Source organism: Muscardinus avellanarius (assembly GCF_963383645.1).
Source record: "Muscardinus avellanarius genome assembly, chromosome: 19".
NCBI classification, from domain to species: Eukaryota; Metazoa; Chordata; class Mammalia; order Rodentia; family Gliridae; genus Muscardinus; species Muscardinus avellanarius.
Window position 1 is genome coordinate 25,481,750 of NC_137805.1, and position 16,094 is coordinate 25,497,843.

The window sequence follows — 16,094 nt, forward strand, 5'->3', positions numbered from 1 at the left end:
TCTGCGCGCCGGAGCGAGGGCGGCGGGGGCCCGAGGTGGAGGGCCCGGAGCGCTCGCCCGCCGGTCCTCTCGCCGCCGCCCCGGGGCGCGGGCTGCTCCCCCCACGCGCGCCCGCCCCGCCGGGTCCTCGCCCGCCCGCGGGGGCCGCTTTCCGGGCGGCGCGCAGCTGGGCGGGGGTCGGGCCGAGCGCGGCGGGCCGGGGAGTGGCCATGCCCGGCGCGGGCGCGGCGGGGCCCGTGCGCCGCGAGTGACCGCGCGGCGTGGACGGCCGCTGCCCCCTCTGCCCCCCGGGGCGGCCCCGGCCCCCCAGCCGGCGCGATGCACGTGCGCCCGCCCGCGCCGCGGAGCCTGGTGGCGCTCTGGGCGCCGCTGCTCCTGCTGCGCTCGGCGCTGGCCGACTTCAGCCTGGACAACGAGGTGCACTCGAGCTTCATCCACCGGCGCCTCCGCAGCCAGGAGCGGCGGGAGATGCAGCGGGAGATCCTCTCCATCTTGGGCCTGCCGCACCGCCCGCGCCCCCACCTCCAGGGGAAGCACAACTCCGCGCCCATGTTCATGCTGGACCTGTACAACGCCATGGCGGTGGAGGAGGGCGGCGGGCCCGACGGCCAGGGCTTCTCCTACCCCTACAAGGCCGTCTTCAGCACCCAGGGCCCCCCGCTGGCCAGCCTGCAAGACAGCCACTTCCTCACCGACGCCGACATGGTCATGAGCTTCGTCAACCTCGGTGAGCCGCGCCGGGGGGAGGGAGGCGTGCGTCCCTGGCTGGGGCGCTCTGGGGCCGGGAGGGGTCGCTGGGCGCATCCAGCCGCCGTCCTTCCGTTCCTGGAGTTGGCACATCCCCGGGGCCAGCCCGAGGGTCCCCCCTCCCGGTCCCCGGGCAGTCCGAGCGGCGCGCCCCCCAGGCAGTGGGAGGGAGGGAGGGACCGGTGCGAAGTCTCCCCAGGTCCCAGCGCCGGGTGGGGACGTGTGCGTCGTCCCGGCCGCGGGGCCGCGCTACCTGGAGTTAGAGGCCCCTCTTTAAAGGGCGAAGCTGCCGCCCCTCGGCCCCGGGGCCCCGGCATGGCGGGCGTCGCTCCCCTTCCCCGCCCGGGCCGGTCCTACCTGCTCCCCGCGGTGCGCGCGCCTTTGGGTGCAGCGCGCCCGGCGCCCCCGGCCCTCGCCCCGCCGCCGGGCGCCCATCTCTCGCCTCTGTCGGCCGGAGCTGGGGAAGAAACGTTGCCATTGGGAGCTTTCTATTTTAAATATTTAATGATAGGTCCCGGGCGGGCAGAATCCATTTTCAGCGTTTATCACGTGTGGCGCGCAAACCGCGGGTTTTTAGCGATTGGGTGGCGGGCGCGGGGTCCAGACGCCGCTGCCCGGGGGCGTCTGGGGACCGGGTCCCCCGGCTGGAGCCGCGCGACCCCGGGGGAGCGAGGCGGGGGCGGCGGCGAGGCCCCGGCAGCCCCCCCCCCATCTCAAACTGACCCCCGGCAGCGCGCTGCAGGGCTGATCTCAAATATTTGGTTTCCGAGATAACACGCCCGGATTAGTGCTGTTTCCTGAGCCGCTTTCATTGGACTTGGTAACTTGCTGCGAAAACTCCAACCGAGTCAAGACGGCAAACACGCCCACGGGCCCTGTGTCAACTTGGAAATAATGATGCCGCCAAGCCTCCCGGGGCACCGGGGCGGCGGGGGCGCTGGGGAAGCTTCCCGCGGCAGATAAGGTCCCCGGGCTTCCTGGGAGGCCATTGTCTGTCCTTAATAATAGTCAAAACCAAGTCGGCTCGGTGAGCAGCGGGTGGGTGATTTGAGGCCAGAATAACTTAAAGTTTCAATTGTCCCGAAGCCGCCGGTTAATGAGGCAGCTCCCTGGACGTCCTGGTTTAGAGCAGTCTTCCAAGACGCAGGAGAGCGGAGAAAGGTGAGGGTCAGGGCCGGCTCGCCTGCGCCCGTCCCCCTTGTCCCAGGAAAGAGGAGGAGAGCCCGCCCTGGGTTGTGGAGATATTTAACAGGGCAGGGCTTAGGGTAGTAGGAGCTGGGGTCTTGAGCTTTTGTTGTTATACTTTTGTGTATGATTTTTTTTTTTTGCACACGTATTTGTTACCTATAGCAGAAAATTAAAAAAATTATATCTATCTATCTATCTATATATATATATACACACACACATACATAAACGTATATCTCCATTCACGAATGACCCTAAGACTCTGTAGACCTCCTCAAGCCTGGGTTTAGCAGGGTCCTTTCCCTGGTGGGGGATTTAGGGCATCTCCAGTTCTCTTTCCTCCCGCGACTCCCTCTGAATGCAGCAGGTCCCGGCGGATGCGATTGAGCCTGGCTGGGGTCATTAAAAAGGTATTTGTAATTCTGGCTTCTGTAGCAGGCCGTGTGAAGTCAGTCCAAACAGCATTCTGGACGGGCAAGGTGGCCAGACCGGGGCTCCTGCACCCCAGGGAAGAGGCAGTTGGTAACTGGGTGGAACTTGGGGCCGGGCGGGCTGCTCCCCCCTTTGGCTTTGGGGACTGGCTGGGGCTTGCTGGGGGAGGTCACAGCTGGGCGGTTTTTCTCCTCTGGCTGTACACACACCTTGGAACCCATTCCTTTCATCTCGAAGGACAAAGGCCGGCTTGTCTGAGCCTCTTAATCAGCCGCCAGCTTTGGGCTTTTTTTTTTTTTTTTTTTTTTTGTGGGACAGCTCTGACTTTCTCAGGTCTGGCTTTCTGGAACATCGCTCCAAATTAGATGGCAGAGTGGCTTTTAACAGAGCACGCGGACCTTGTTTTCTTTTCCCCTGCCCCTAAACTCACGGTAATTAGAATTAGTTCGGGGAAGACCCAGGCTGCAGTTTGGCGGGAACTTCCTGCAAAGGGTGGCTTTCATTCCTGCTTGGGAATGAACTTCCCGCACCCCTCTGGCGGAATGGCTTGAGATTTCTCCATAGGAGACACCTGAGGGTGGCCCTTGGGGGGCGGGTGGGGCTGGGCGGGAGACTGTCCTGCATCCGAGTGTGCAGAGAACTGGCACGGCTTTCCCTTGGACAGTGTTTTCTGTTGCTTGTCCAGTGACGTGCTCTACAGTGGCTCCTCACGCTTTAGCTAGGAGCCAGAGAGATGAGCGCTCCTTCATGGCAAAACCACTGCCGGTGGCTATGGGGGGGGCCGGGGCTCTGGTGCGGATCTGGGGGGGAGGCTGGCTTCCTCCCGCGCCCCTCCCCCTCCCAAATACCTCAGGGCCTGCAGGCCTGCCTGCGGGGGACCCCTGCTTAAGGCCTCAGCCTGCAGGCCTGCCTGCGGGGGACCCCTGCCTAAGGCCTGAGGACTTTTGCAGCCAACTGGGTTTTTGTTCCCATAAGTCGTTCTGTTTGGAATTCGAGCTTTCTGCCAGGCGAGGTGGGATCTAAACTAGAGGGGAAGGCCGGCTTTACGACAAAACCAGGTGCTGGGGAGTGAAGATGTCAGCCGTCTCCTGACAAAGACCTGTCTAGCCCCAGCAAGGCCGCAGAGCTGTTGGGAGGGGCTCACACCTCCCCGCCCGCCCGGGCCCCTAAATTCAACGGCAAGATTTGTAAACTGGTTTGGATTAACAAGTCCCTGACTCCTCTGCGCAGACTTAATTTTGGAATTCAAAACAGGCTCCCCTCTCTTAAATAGTTCCCAGGTAATGGCTCTCTATCAGACCCCATCCAGACAGGGCCACTCACTCTCTTTGCAAAACTCCTTGCTCTGGAATCGTCTAAGGAAGCCGGCAGGCTTGGGGTGTGTGTGACTTGAGACTTATCTCCGGACCAGGTTAGGAAGGAATGAGGTGTGTTTCATCTTTGAAGCTAAATTGAGAGAGAGAGAGAGAGAGAGAGAGAGAGAGTGTGTGTGTGTGTGTGTGTGTGTGTGTGTGTGTTATTGACTTGGCTTTTGTTTTGAGCCCGAGATTGGAAGAAGGCCTTGTAGTTTGATTTTTGCTTTCTACCATCTGGCTATTCTTTTTGTTGACAAGTGTTTGGCATTAAGAGCTCCCCTCTTGCCCCTTCGGAACAGGCCCTACCACTGTAGAGTATTAGAAAAAGATTCTGTTACAGTTTAAGATGTCCTTCGCGGAGCTCCGCTGAGCGTGACCGCAGGCATCTGCAGCTGTAACCTGGCCTGTGCTCCACTCTGGAAGGGGCTGCTCCGCATTCCAGGGCCTCCGCCCTCCCTGGTGAGCAGGCAGAGGTTAATACGATGTCACGGGCTCCCTCTTCTGTGCTCTCTCCTCTTTCTCGGAGCGCCTCGCCACGGGAGTGTACTAACAGCTGTGTTTTTAGTAACCCTTTCAAAATCACTTCTTTTAAACCTCACCCTCCTGCTTACATAAATCAAAGATCTCCCCTCCCCTTTTCCCAAGGATATAGGTGACCCCGATTTGAACTTTGGGGATCATCTGTATGTTTCCCTTCCGGATCCGAGGCAGGGCAAGGCCGACCCCCTGGATGCCGGCGTGGGTAGGCTGTTTGGAGTGTTTGTATCCCAGGGTTATCATTTGGTTCTGACGTGGTCCTGGTCTAAGGGAGGTACTCCAGATAAAAACTGGTTTCGGGGCAGCAAAGGGGAACGATTGTTTGAATGCACAGAGAAAAACATGTTGCTCTGGAACTCAGCTCGCAGGAGCTGGGCTCACCTCTCACCCCGGCAGGCCAGGCTACCAAAGCTTTGCCCAGGTAGACGCAGCTGCTGGCGGGCCATCCCCTGGCTGACGCCTGCCTACAACGTGAGCCCAGATCACGCGTCGTCCGCCCAGCGCCCAGACAAGCCGTGACTTCATCCTGGTGGGAGTCCCAGCAAAGTGGGTTGACCAACCCCGACGGCTCTAACAGCGCGCCCACCCTGTTTGGTAAGGTCATATTTGGTCCATGGCGCAAAGTCAGAATGTCCCCCTGCCGAGGGCCTCCACCCTTTTCTGTTCCGATCTTTCTGAATGGAGAACCCAGTGCCTCCAGCGGCCGGCTGCTGGTATTATTATTATTATTTTTTTTTTGGAGTTCAGTCTTCAGGCTTGTCTGGGGCTGTCAACACTGCCTTCTTGGCACGGCGGCAGAGCCTGGCAGTGTTGCAGGGTCAGGGATGTGTGGGACCTGTCAAGTCACTGTCAGAGGAATGTGAGGATTAGCCTTCGAGCAGGGTGGCGGGGAGCGCCGCAGCTGTGTACACTTATTCTAAAAGACCGAAGTCCCACTGGTAAAATCAATATATTGGGTTGCGCAACCCTCTGCTTTTAATTAGCTCAGATCAAGTGAACCCAGTGCCATGTTCCCGCCTCTTGCCTCCGAGGGCGAGGAAATGCCAATATTTACACAGAAACTGTTAATGTGTGGAGAAAATGATAACACGTTGGCTTTGCACACGCCAGCGCCTCGGCCTGAGGGATCCAGGCAGGTGGGTGAGGAGTTGAGGGATGATCTCCTCTGTGGCAATGGGGAGCGGGGAACTTGGACCAGGTGGGTGAGTCTCAGGAGGCAGGGGCTGGGGGCTGGGGAGCCTGGCCTTTGGAGACAGGGGCCCGATTTTTTTTTTTTTTTTCTACAGCAGGTCAGAGATACTGAGATTTCCTGGCAAGTCTAAAATCCTTTCCTACAAGCATCCTTGTGGACACCAAACGCTTCACTCAGGCTGGAGGGAAGGCGCGTCCCCTGTGCCTGGCAGTGGGAGGGGAGGTCCAGGGCTTTATTTACGACAGCGCTTCCTTCTCCTATTCCTGCAGCCTTTTATACAGGCAGGAGGGCTTGCTCCCTGCAAATGAGCCCGCGTCCGACCACGGCTATTATATGAGCCGGTCGGTATCACTGCCTGTTCAGCCGGGTGGAATTCCGGGTTTTGCAGCAAATGGCATTTGACAAGTACTATTTGACAAAAATGCGACTCGGTATTTCTTAATGAAGAACAGATACGTGAGTGGCGACCTTGCCCCGTGAAAAATCACTGGAACCTAAAGCGAAGCACAGGCCGCGTGCGCCCCGCCCGCCAGAGCGGAGCGCTCAGGACCCCGGGGTGGGGGGCGTGGGGCGCGCCAGGGGCCCCACCGTCCCGATGAGCATTCCCCGGGTCGCCCTCACCGCCCCACAAGGAAGGCGGTGTGGGGAGCCCCCGAAGCCCGAGTGGAGGGGTCTTTAAGGCAGCCCGGAGCGCGCCGTTTTGGGTTAATTCCTTTATGTCTTGGAGTCAGGGCGCCTGTGATCCGATTCCTGTGCAAACATGTTTAATGTGTGTTAATGCGTTTCTAAACCAGGGCCTCTCAGCACACCCCTGCTTTTCATTAATTGATGTTGGTAGCATGGTACCGTATTTCAAAGGGCTGGCCAAGTATAAACTGTGTTTCCAATTTCCTTTCTTTCCTGTGTTTGGAATGCCAATGTTAATTTGTTCCCAGGCAGGAGCGGGGGCTGCCAACCGCGGCTCTCTATAAAGGCCTGCTTCACAGTGAAGGCTTCCAGCCCTCGCCGGCTCGGAGCTGCCTGGCCAAGTTTCCTGACACTTTGCAGCTAATTCTGGGTGATGTATGGAGTTGGGGGCTGGGGGGCTTCGTCGCGGAGGAACGGAAGTTCTTGGTGACAGCGGTAGGTGTGGCTTGGCAGAGGAGAAGTGACCGGCCTCCACAGTCATTCTCTTTAGACACTGTTCCAAGCCATGTGCCTCTTTTCACTACGGCTGTCTATTAGCTTTGTAACCTTGGGCAAGTTACTCGCCATCTCTGAGCGTGTGTCATCCTCTTAATAAAGGCTGGATAAGAATCCTGTGCTCAACAATCGCACGAAACAGGTACCACCAGCCACGTGTAGAGACCGGCGCATAGTCGGTGCACCATAAATGACAAATCTGGCGTTTGATATTTAATTATTTGGTGCTGGCGATTGAACTCAGGGGCATTCTGCCTCTGAGCCTCTACGCTCAGACCTTTTCATGTTTTGTTTTGAAACAGGGTCTCACTAAATCGCTGAGGTTCTGCTAAATGACAGAGGCTAGCTTCGAGCCTGCTATCCTCCTGTCTCAGCCTCCCAAGTACTGAGATTACAAGTGTGCACCACCACGCCCAGCTCAGCTCTTGTGTTTTAATGGGGTGGTGGGATCAAGATTCATTTTCAGCTATTAACTCAGATTTTAGTTTTTAAGTTCTTAATCTTAAAATGCTGAGCCAGGCGTGGTGGTGCATGCTTGTAATCCCAGCATTTGGGAGGCAGAGACAGGAGGATCACGGTTCTCTGACAGCTTCAAGCTACTTAGGGAGGCCCTTTGCAACTCAGTGAGACCGTGTTTCAAAAAAAAAAAAAATATATATGTATATATATATAGGACCGGGGGTTTAGCTTGGAGATAGAATGCCCCTGGGTTCCATCCCCAGTACCGAAGGGGGGGTGGGGGAAGCTGAGATTAAGCAGCTCTTATTTAAAAATAAAAGATGTCAAGAAGCTGGGAGTGGCAGTACACACATGTAATCCAGTACCCAGGAGGCGGAAACAGGAACATCAAATGTTCAAGGCCAGCATAACTTGGTGAGACCTTATTTCAAATAAAAAAAATTGCTGGGCCTGATGACACACACCTGTAATCTCAGTACTTGTGAGGCTGAAACAGGAGAATCTCAGATTTGAGGCCAGCCTTGACAACTAGCAAAACCCTGCTAATAAATAAATAAATAAATAAATAAAATTAGGGATGAGGATGGATGGAGTTTGGAGGTAATGTGCCCTGAATTCAATCCCTAGTACTAAAATAAATAAATAGATAGGAATGAGGATGTAGCTCAGTGGTAGAGCTTACACCCCTGAAATCCATTTTCCACACACAAATAAATAAATAAATGAATAAAACAAAGATGTTAAGAAGGTGGCTTCTAGGGCGTGCATACACCCTTATTTTCCAAATTTTTTTTTTTTGTGTGTGTATGTGTGTGGTACTGGGGATGGAACCCAGGGGCATTTGACCTCCAAGCCACACTCCAGCCCTATTTTTATTTATTTTGAAACAGGGTCTCACTAGGTTGTGAAGGGCCTCACTAAGTAGCTGAGGCTGTCCGCAAACTGCAGTCCTCCTGTCTCAGCCTCCCAGGTTCTGGGATGACAAGCGTGCGGCACCGAGCCCGGCTTCCGGAGGTCTTTGGAGGTGAACAGTGTCATACTCAGTCTCTGTTTTAGCGTCTGTGACTCTTCAAACGCTTCACGGCTGGAGCAGCCGGCCCTGAGTAAGGGGCTGTGTCAGGGACTCCCTGCGCTGTCTCTGCAACTTGAAGTAAAATATTATTCCAAAATGAAAATAAAAAAGTTTAATTTTTACAGATCACAGGGCTGGAGTTGTCCCTTCCCCTCTCTTTCTGGAAGTCGGTCAAAGTACAAATCGTCTTCCTCTTCAAGGGAGTGACGGGGCCGGCACCGTTCATTGACATGGCGACGGCCTGCTTTTTATTGGAGCAGGTGCGCGGCGCCCCCTTCCCCGCAGCTGGGTCCAGGCTGGACAAAGCGGCGGCTCGGCCAGTGCGTCGGTCTCCAGGGCCCGGGAGACTCCGGGGCGGTGCTGGGCGGCTTCGCACTCCAGCCTCCTCTCCAGCTCTTTGCAAAATCCGACTTAGCGAGTATTAAGTTTCCCTGCACCTCTGAGGTCACGTGTGGCGGCACATCTTTATCTCCCCAGAGTGGCTTTCAAGTCGCAGTCTTTTGTTGTTGGGCTTAATTAAATTTGGCTGCAAATAAAAACTTGCAGCGTGTCCCACACCGAGGGCTGGCGTGCTCCTGCAGCGTTCGGCCGAGGCCTGTACCGTCTTGCTTCTCCAGCCTGGCACTTCTTCTTGTCTAGTGTGTTTTGGGGAAAAACAACTACAACATCCACAAATAAAAACCCATCCGAGCACTTGGCATGACGGTCTGCAGCCCGTGGCCCAAGTGTTCATCTGCGGGCGACTTAACACGAGTACTGCAGCTTTCGGTGGTCTTTTTATTTATTTGGTGGTGCGGGGGATAGAACCCAGGGGCTTTCTACCTCCGGGCTACACTCCCAGACCTATTTTATATTTTATTTGGGAACAGGGTCTCACTAAGTTGCCGAGAGCCTCACTAAGTAGCTGAGGCTGGCTTCGAACCTGCGCGATCCTCCTGTCTCAGCCTCTCAAGCGCGGGGATTACAAGCGTGCGCCACCACGCCCGGCTCTTTATTTTTTCTTTTGAAACAGGGCTGTGCTCAGATGCTGAGCCTGGCTAAGTGGGTGAGGGTCTTGCTAAGTTGTTGAGGCTGGTCTTGAACCTGTGATCCTCCTGTCTCAGCCTCCCAAGTACTGGGATGACAGGTCGGGATCACCACAGCTGGCTGAGAAACTCCCTCATCTAAATGGGCTCCCGAGATAAGCCATGCTGGTGCCATGGAAGGCCCAGAGCCTTCCATAGATTCAGAGCACTTGCAAGGCCACCTGCGCGGCCCTTTGTTAATCCTCCGACCTGCTGCCAGCTAAGGGGCGGCCTTCTCATCCGGCCAGGGAGCACCCGGACTTTGCTGAGTGCAAAGCGCTTCATTCTCCCTTCCAGGAGCCTCCCACATTGTGGGAGTCGGGAGGGATTGTGGGAATCCGGAGGGATTGAGGGAGTCGAGGGATTGTGGGAATCCAGAGGGATTGTGGGAGTCAGGAGGGATTGTGGGAGTCGGGAGGGATTGTGGGCTTTGGGAGGGATTGTGGGCATCGGGAGGGAGGGTGTCTGGTCCAGGAACACAGGAGCCAGCCCGTGCCCTTGACCTTGGGGTCCTGTGGATGAGCAACATAAAGATAAGCAGGCACACAGCCCTCCTGGCCATCCATCCTGCTCCTAATAGCTCCTGTCTCCATTGTCTTTATAGCTTGAAGCTAAACATCAGGGCACAGGGTCTGCGCCCGTGTGTATATGTGTGTGTGCCTGTGTACGAGTGTACGTGTGTGTGCATGTGTACATGTGTGTAGCTACATGCACCCTGCACTCTGACAGGACATTCCAGAGGCAGCCACAGGTCAGTATTTTATTAGCAAGGCCTTAGGAAGCCGTACAGGAAAGATCACAGAAGCTGTCTACACCACTCCCCAGCCGAGCCGCTGCTCTGGAGTTGGTAACATTGTAAAGTGCCCAGCGGTCTAAACCTCTGTGAGCTGGACACTGGAGAAATAACTGGTGGAGATCTGGAAAGGAACTCTGGGCATGGTGGTGCACACTTGTCACCCCAGGATTCGGGAGGCAGAGACCTAAGGATCACGGTTCGCGGCCAGCTTCAGCTACTTAGTAAGACCCTACGCAACTCGGTGAGATCCTGTTTCAAAAAATTAAAATACTAAAAAATAGAACTGGGGGTGTAGCTCAGAGGTCCAATGCTCCTGGGCTCCATCCCCAGTACCGCAAAAAAAAAAAAAAAAAAAAAAAAAGCTGGGTGTGGTGGTGCACGCTTGTAATCCTCCCCCTCCGCCTCCGGACAGGAGGATTGTGCATGTTCGAAGCCAGCCTTGCTGGCTTAAGAGACTGTTTCCAAATAAAAAAAAATATATAAAAAATATAGGTCTGGGAGTGTTACACGGTGGTAGAAGGGTTTCCAGGAACCCCAGTACCACCAAAAAAAAAAGTACAGATGCCTCTCTATGTTCTAAGGTAGACTCAAAACAGAATTTTTGTGAAAAAGCAAATAGTCCTGGATGCTTAGGAAGTACCCATCCGTTGGTTAAATGCGCGTGCACGCGAGGCATGGGCACCCCCTCTGTTGTTTGTGGGCTACCGCGTAGTGTAGCAGACCATGAAGTATGGCTTAGAAGGACCCGCAGTTTGGGGGTGACGGCTGCCCCTGCAGAGGCGGGCCAGGGAAGGGGTGGGGAGCAACTTTTCTTTCTTTTAATAATGGGAGCCGGGCGTGGGGGCCACGCGTGTAATCCCGGCATTTGGGAGGCTGAGACCGGAGGATTGTAGTTTGCAGACAGCCTCAGCTACTTAGTGAGACCATCCTCAACTTAGTGAGACCCTGTTTCCAAATAAAGAATAAAAAATAGGGCTGGGGATGTCTCTCAGAGGTAGAATGCCCCTGGGTTCCATCCCCAGTACAGAGAGAGAGAGAGAGAGAGAGAGAGAGAAGAGAGAGAGAGAGAGAGAGAGAGAGACAGACAGACAGACAGACAGACAGACAGACACAGACAGACACACGGAGCGCGAGAGCGCGCGCAAGAGAGAAGGTTTTCTTTGCAGTACTGGGGGTGGAACCCAGGGGCTTTTCTACTCCCAGACCTATTTTTGTACTTTATTTGGAAACAGGGTCTCACTAAGTTGCTGAGAGCCTCAGTAAGTAGCTGAGGCTGGCTTCGAACCTGTGTGATCCTCTTGTGGCAGCCTCCCAAGCGTGGGGATTACAAGGGTGTGCCACCACGCCCGGCTCAAATATAATAATAAGGAGGTGCAGTGCAGGATCCTGGATTGGATTGTGGAACAGAACTGGGACATCGGTGGAAAAACTGGTGCAGTGTGTGTGAAAAAGCCCTGAGTTTCGTGAATTGAACACATTGGTGTTCATTTCTTAGACTTTTTTTTTTGTACTAGAGGTTGAACCCATAGGCCTTCTACCTCTGAGCAGTGCCTCCAGCCTTGTTCTATTTTTTTTTTTAATTTGATATGTGGTTTTGCTAAGTTGCCGAGGCCGTCTTCTAACCTATGATCCTTCTGTCTCAGCCTCCCAACTACTGGGATTACAGGAGAGTGCCGCCAGGCCTGGCCCCGTTTCCCAGTTTGGACAAATGTCCCGCATCTCTGAAGAAGTCCATGCAGGAAACTGGGTGATGGGGCTACAAAGCCGTACCTGTTTCCCAGCTTTGCAATTTTCTTGTAAACCTAATGATATTCTACAATGACGAATTTATTATAATTTTTAAAAAGCAACCAAGATATTAACTCTCATCATAGGTACATGGATGTTTGTGATAGTTTTCTGTGCACTTCTGTGTGTGTGTGGGGGGGGGGGTACTGGGGATGGAACGCAGGGCCCTTCTACCTCCATGCTACACTTCCAGACCTATTTTATGTTTTTTTTGGAAACAGGGTCTCACTAAGTTGCTGAGAGCCTCACTAAGCTGCGGAGGCTGGCTGCGATCCTCCTGTCTCAGCCTCCTAAGGACTGGGATTAAAAGCTTGCTCTACCACGCCCGGCTTAAAACGTTTTGAAAGTTTTTTTGTTTTTGTTTTTTTTGTTTTGTGGTACTGGGGATGGAATCCAGGGGCATTCTACCTCTGAGCTACACCCCTAGCCCATTTTCCATTCTTTATTTGGAATCAGGGTCTCACTGAGCCGCAGAGGGCCTCGCCAAGCAGTAGCTGAGGCTGTCCCCGAACCTGGATCCTTCTGTTTCAGCCTCCCAAATGCTGGAATTACAAGTGTGCACCACCACGCCCGGCTTGTGGTTAGTTTTTTTCTAAGCCCCAGCAAACCAGAAATCTCCCCTGCAGGAGACCAGTGAGTGTATTTGCACCCAGTCCTGGGGTGCTCTGGGGCGCTGGTGTTTCCAAAGCCGGGGACCAGGATGGCCGTTCCCAGGGTAGGTGGGCATCCTGCCCACGGGCCAGTAGCTAATCAATCTTCAGATCCCTTAGAATGAAGGGGACTCTGGTTGGACAAACGAAAACTCCTGCGCAGCGGCGCCCAGAGACCTTTAAAACGCTCGGCTGTTGGTCAGATGCCCGATATAAAGCAGCCATTTATTTATGGGTGAGAAAGCGGGTGGGGTGGCCTCAGCTCTTTTAGTTTTCTTCCTGGTCCTGAACTTTGTCCAAAGCTTCCACCATCATCCTCTTCTCAAGTTCCACTTTTTGACCGACTCACCTCACGTTTGTGGTGGGAGGAGCCGTTAATAAAAAAAATGGCAGCGGAGCCTCGGAGCCTTTCAGGGCTAGTAAATGTTTATAGGATGGAGGCGCTGGTCGGTCATTTCCTTCAGGAGGAAACCATAAATGGAGCGACTTGCCTCCTGCCCTGCAGAGCTGAGCTCCTAATTGTCTTGGTGTCTTGGCGGGAAGTGTGCAGAGACTGGGGGGCAGTGGAAGGGGACCCAGGAACTAACTTTGTTTTTTGCGGTACTGGGAATTGAACTCAGAGGCATTCTATCTACGAGCTACACCCTCAGCCCTATATTTTATTCTTTATTTTGAAACAGGGTCTCGCTAAGTTGCAGAGGGCCTCACCAAGTAGCCGAGGCTGGCTGCGAACCTGCATCCTCCTGTCTCAGCCTCTCAGGTTCTGGGATGACAAGCGTGTGTCACCGTGCCTGGCTTGGAGGTGGCTTTTAGGTAAATTTAGGGCAGGGTTTTCCGGCCTGGATACTGTAGACATTTTATTCACTTATTTATTGTGGTATTGGAGATTGAACCCAGGGGCATTCTACCTCCATGCTATCTCCCCTGCCCTTTTTTTTTGCTTTGTTTTGTTTCGAAACAGGCTCTCACTAGGTTGCTGAGGGCCTCATTGCGTTGCTGAGGCTGGCCTCAAACCTGTGACCCTCCTGTGTCAGCCTCCCAAGTACTGGGATTACAGGCCTGTGCCACTGTGCCAAGCTCATTGTAGACATTTTAGCCAAGTTATCCTTGGGGGGGGGGAGAGGAGAAGGGTGTTCTCTGGTCTCCAGAGGGCAGTAGCACCCCTACCCCAAGCTATGACAGCCTTGTTTATCCACAGACCCCACCAAATGTCCCTAGGAACAAAGTCGCCTCTAGCCGACTTAGGAGAATTTTTCTCCAGTTGGGAATTCTTTGGGAGCCTCTGCCCCTAATCCACTGGCCTGTGACGGTGAGCGGATTATTTTTCCTTTACTGAAAGGAAGGGAGATCGCAATCTAAACCTGCCTGGAGCTGGAGCCGCGCCACCTTCTTGTGAGCAAAGATATTGTAACGCACCTTCAGCGCACCTTCGTCCCGGGGTACTGAGGTGTCCAGGCCGCTCAGGACTCTCCCCTTTACCCTTCCCTCTCGGCTGTCCAGAGGGGAGCAGGGGCTCCCCTCTCACCCATCCTCTCTCCGCAGGCTTCTGGAGGCTGGGGAGAGGCCGTGGTCTCCCGAGAGCTCCCAGCTGAGAGCCCAGCTGTCCGGAGCTTGCTTTTGTCTATGGCTAAGTCCATGGGCCAAGTCCAGCCACAGTCTGCTTTTGTGCTGAACTCAGACGGCTTTGGAAATTTTATTTATTTATATGTGATTCTGGGCATTGAACCCAGGGTCATTCAACCGTTGAGCTATACCCCCAGCCTTGTTTTATTTTTTTTATTTTGAAACAAGGTCTTTGCTAAGTTGCTGAGGGCCTCAGTTGCTGAGGCTGGCTTTGACCCTGCGGGCCTCCTGGCTCAGCTTCCCAAGTACTGGGATTACTGGCATGTCCCACTGAGCCCGGCTGGCTTATACCTTTTAAAAATGAGTGGTTGGTAATTAAAAGAAGAAGTGAAAATTATCTGGAAGCCAAATGGCAGGATCTCTAAATAAAGTTTTATTGGCACATGCTGCTCTGAGGACAGAGTGGCCAAGGCCTGCAGGGCTTCCTGGCCGGCCTCCCTGCTTTTGATTCTTATTTCATATTCATTTATTGCAGTGCTGCGGGTGGAACCCAGGGGCACTCTACCTCCGAGTGACACCCCCAGCTCTATTTTTTATTTTTATTTTTTTGTGTGTGGTACTGGGGGTGGAACCCAGGGGCTTTCTACCTCCAGGCTACACTCCCAGACCTATTTTATACTTTATTTGGAGACAGGGTCTCACTAAGTTGCTGAGAGCCTCACTAAGTAGCTGAGGCTGGCTTCGAACCTGCGTGATCCTCCTGTCTCAGCCTCCCAAGTGCGGGGATTACAAGCGTGCGCCACCACGCCCGGCTTATTCTTTTATTTGAGGCAGGGTCTTACTAAGTTGCTGAGGGCCTCATTAGGTAGCTGAGGCTGTTTGCGAACCAAGATCCTCCTGTTCTAGCCCCCCAAAGAACTGGGATGACAAGGGTGCTCCACCACGCCCGGCTGGATGGTCCCTTTTGACCTGCGGCCGTGAGTTCTGTCTGCCCTGTGTCCTGCTTGGGGAGAGCCTCCCACTGCGTCCCCGGGCCCTGGTCCCTGTCTGATCTGGAGGGTTCCCCCCGCAGAGGCTCACGCATACCCCAGAGGACAGCGTCCTGCACCGCTCGGCTTCCGGCACTCACTCGATCCCAGCAACCCTTCCTGTGCCCCATTTTTGAAGAATTTCTCCCCGTGCAGCCCGGGTGGTGGTCAGGACGTGGGCTCTGGGTCGGCCGCTTGGGTGGAGTCCCATCTCTGCCACTTTGAACCTGGTGCGTGCACGTCCTGGCTTCCTCCTCTGGGTTCTTTGGTGTGTGTGTCAGGAGCACAGTGAGGATCCCAGATGGGGAGTGTGTGTGTGTGTGTGTGTGTGTGTGTGTGTGTGTGTTGTGTGTTGCAGGCAGCAGGGCACAGGGCTGCTGCCGTGGCTCTGCGCATCTCCCCAGGTACCGAGCAGGAAACAGGGCCCCGACTTCTGGGCCTCAGTGGGCCCTGAGCATCGGCCCGAGCCTGCTGGGTGAGCCTCCCCGGCTTGCGATGCCGGCCGTGAGCGAGCGAGGAGCGGCTTCTCTCTGGATTGGCAGGCAAAGCCAGAAGCCGGCGCTATCGCGGTGCACTAGAAAAATCCCGGTGCGCTAACAAGCGGCCTTGCTGACTGAGGTCTGCTGTTGCTGCAGGACTTCAGGGAGGCCGGAGCCACTGAGCCCGAGGATTCTGCCTCCGAGCCGCGTCCCCGGCCCATCTAAACATTTGATTTTGAGCTGGGCATGGTGCTGCACGCCTGTAGTCCCGGCACTTGGGAGACTGAGATAGGAGGATATGGGCTTGAGGACTCTGTGATTTAGTGAAATCACAGTGAAATCGTATTTTAAAATAAAAAATAAAGCTGGGCGTGGTAGTGCACGCTTGTAATCCCCGCGCTTGGGAGGCAGAGACAGGAGGATCATGTAGGTTCGAAGCCAGCCGTGCTGGCTTAGGAAACCCTGTTTCCAAATAAAAATATAAAATAGGTCTGGGAGTGTAGCCCGGAGTTAGAAGGGTTCCATCCCCAGTACCACCACCAAAAAAAAAAAAAAAATATAT

The 16,094-nt window shown here is 54.6% G+C and overlaps 1 protein-coding gene across 1 annotated transcript in view; it reads left to right on the plus strand.

Moving 5' to 3' along the window:
• Positions 1-318: 318 nt before the first annotated feature.
• The window catches only part of BMP7 (bone morphogenetic protein 7), a gene marked incomplete at both ends in the record, with an annotated part of 71,517 nt that continues 55,741 nt past the window's right edge, over positions 319-16,094 (plus strand). The window contains one exon of the mRNA XM_080716140.1: positions 319-727. Within this exon, the coding sequence (XP_080572266.1) occupies positions 319-727 (409 nt within the window). The remainder of the gene's footprint in view (positions 728-16,094) is intronic.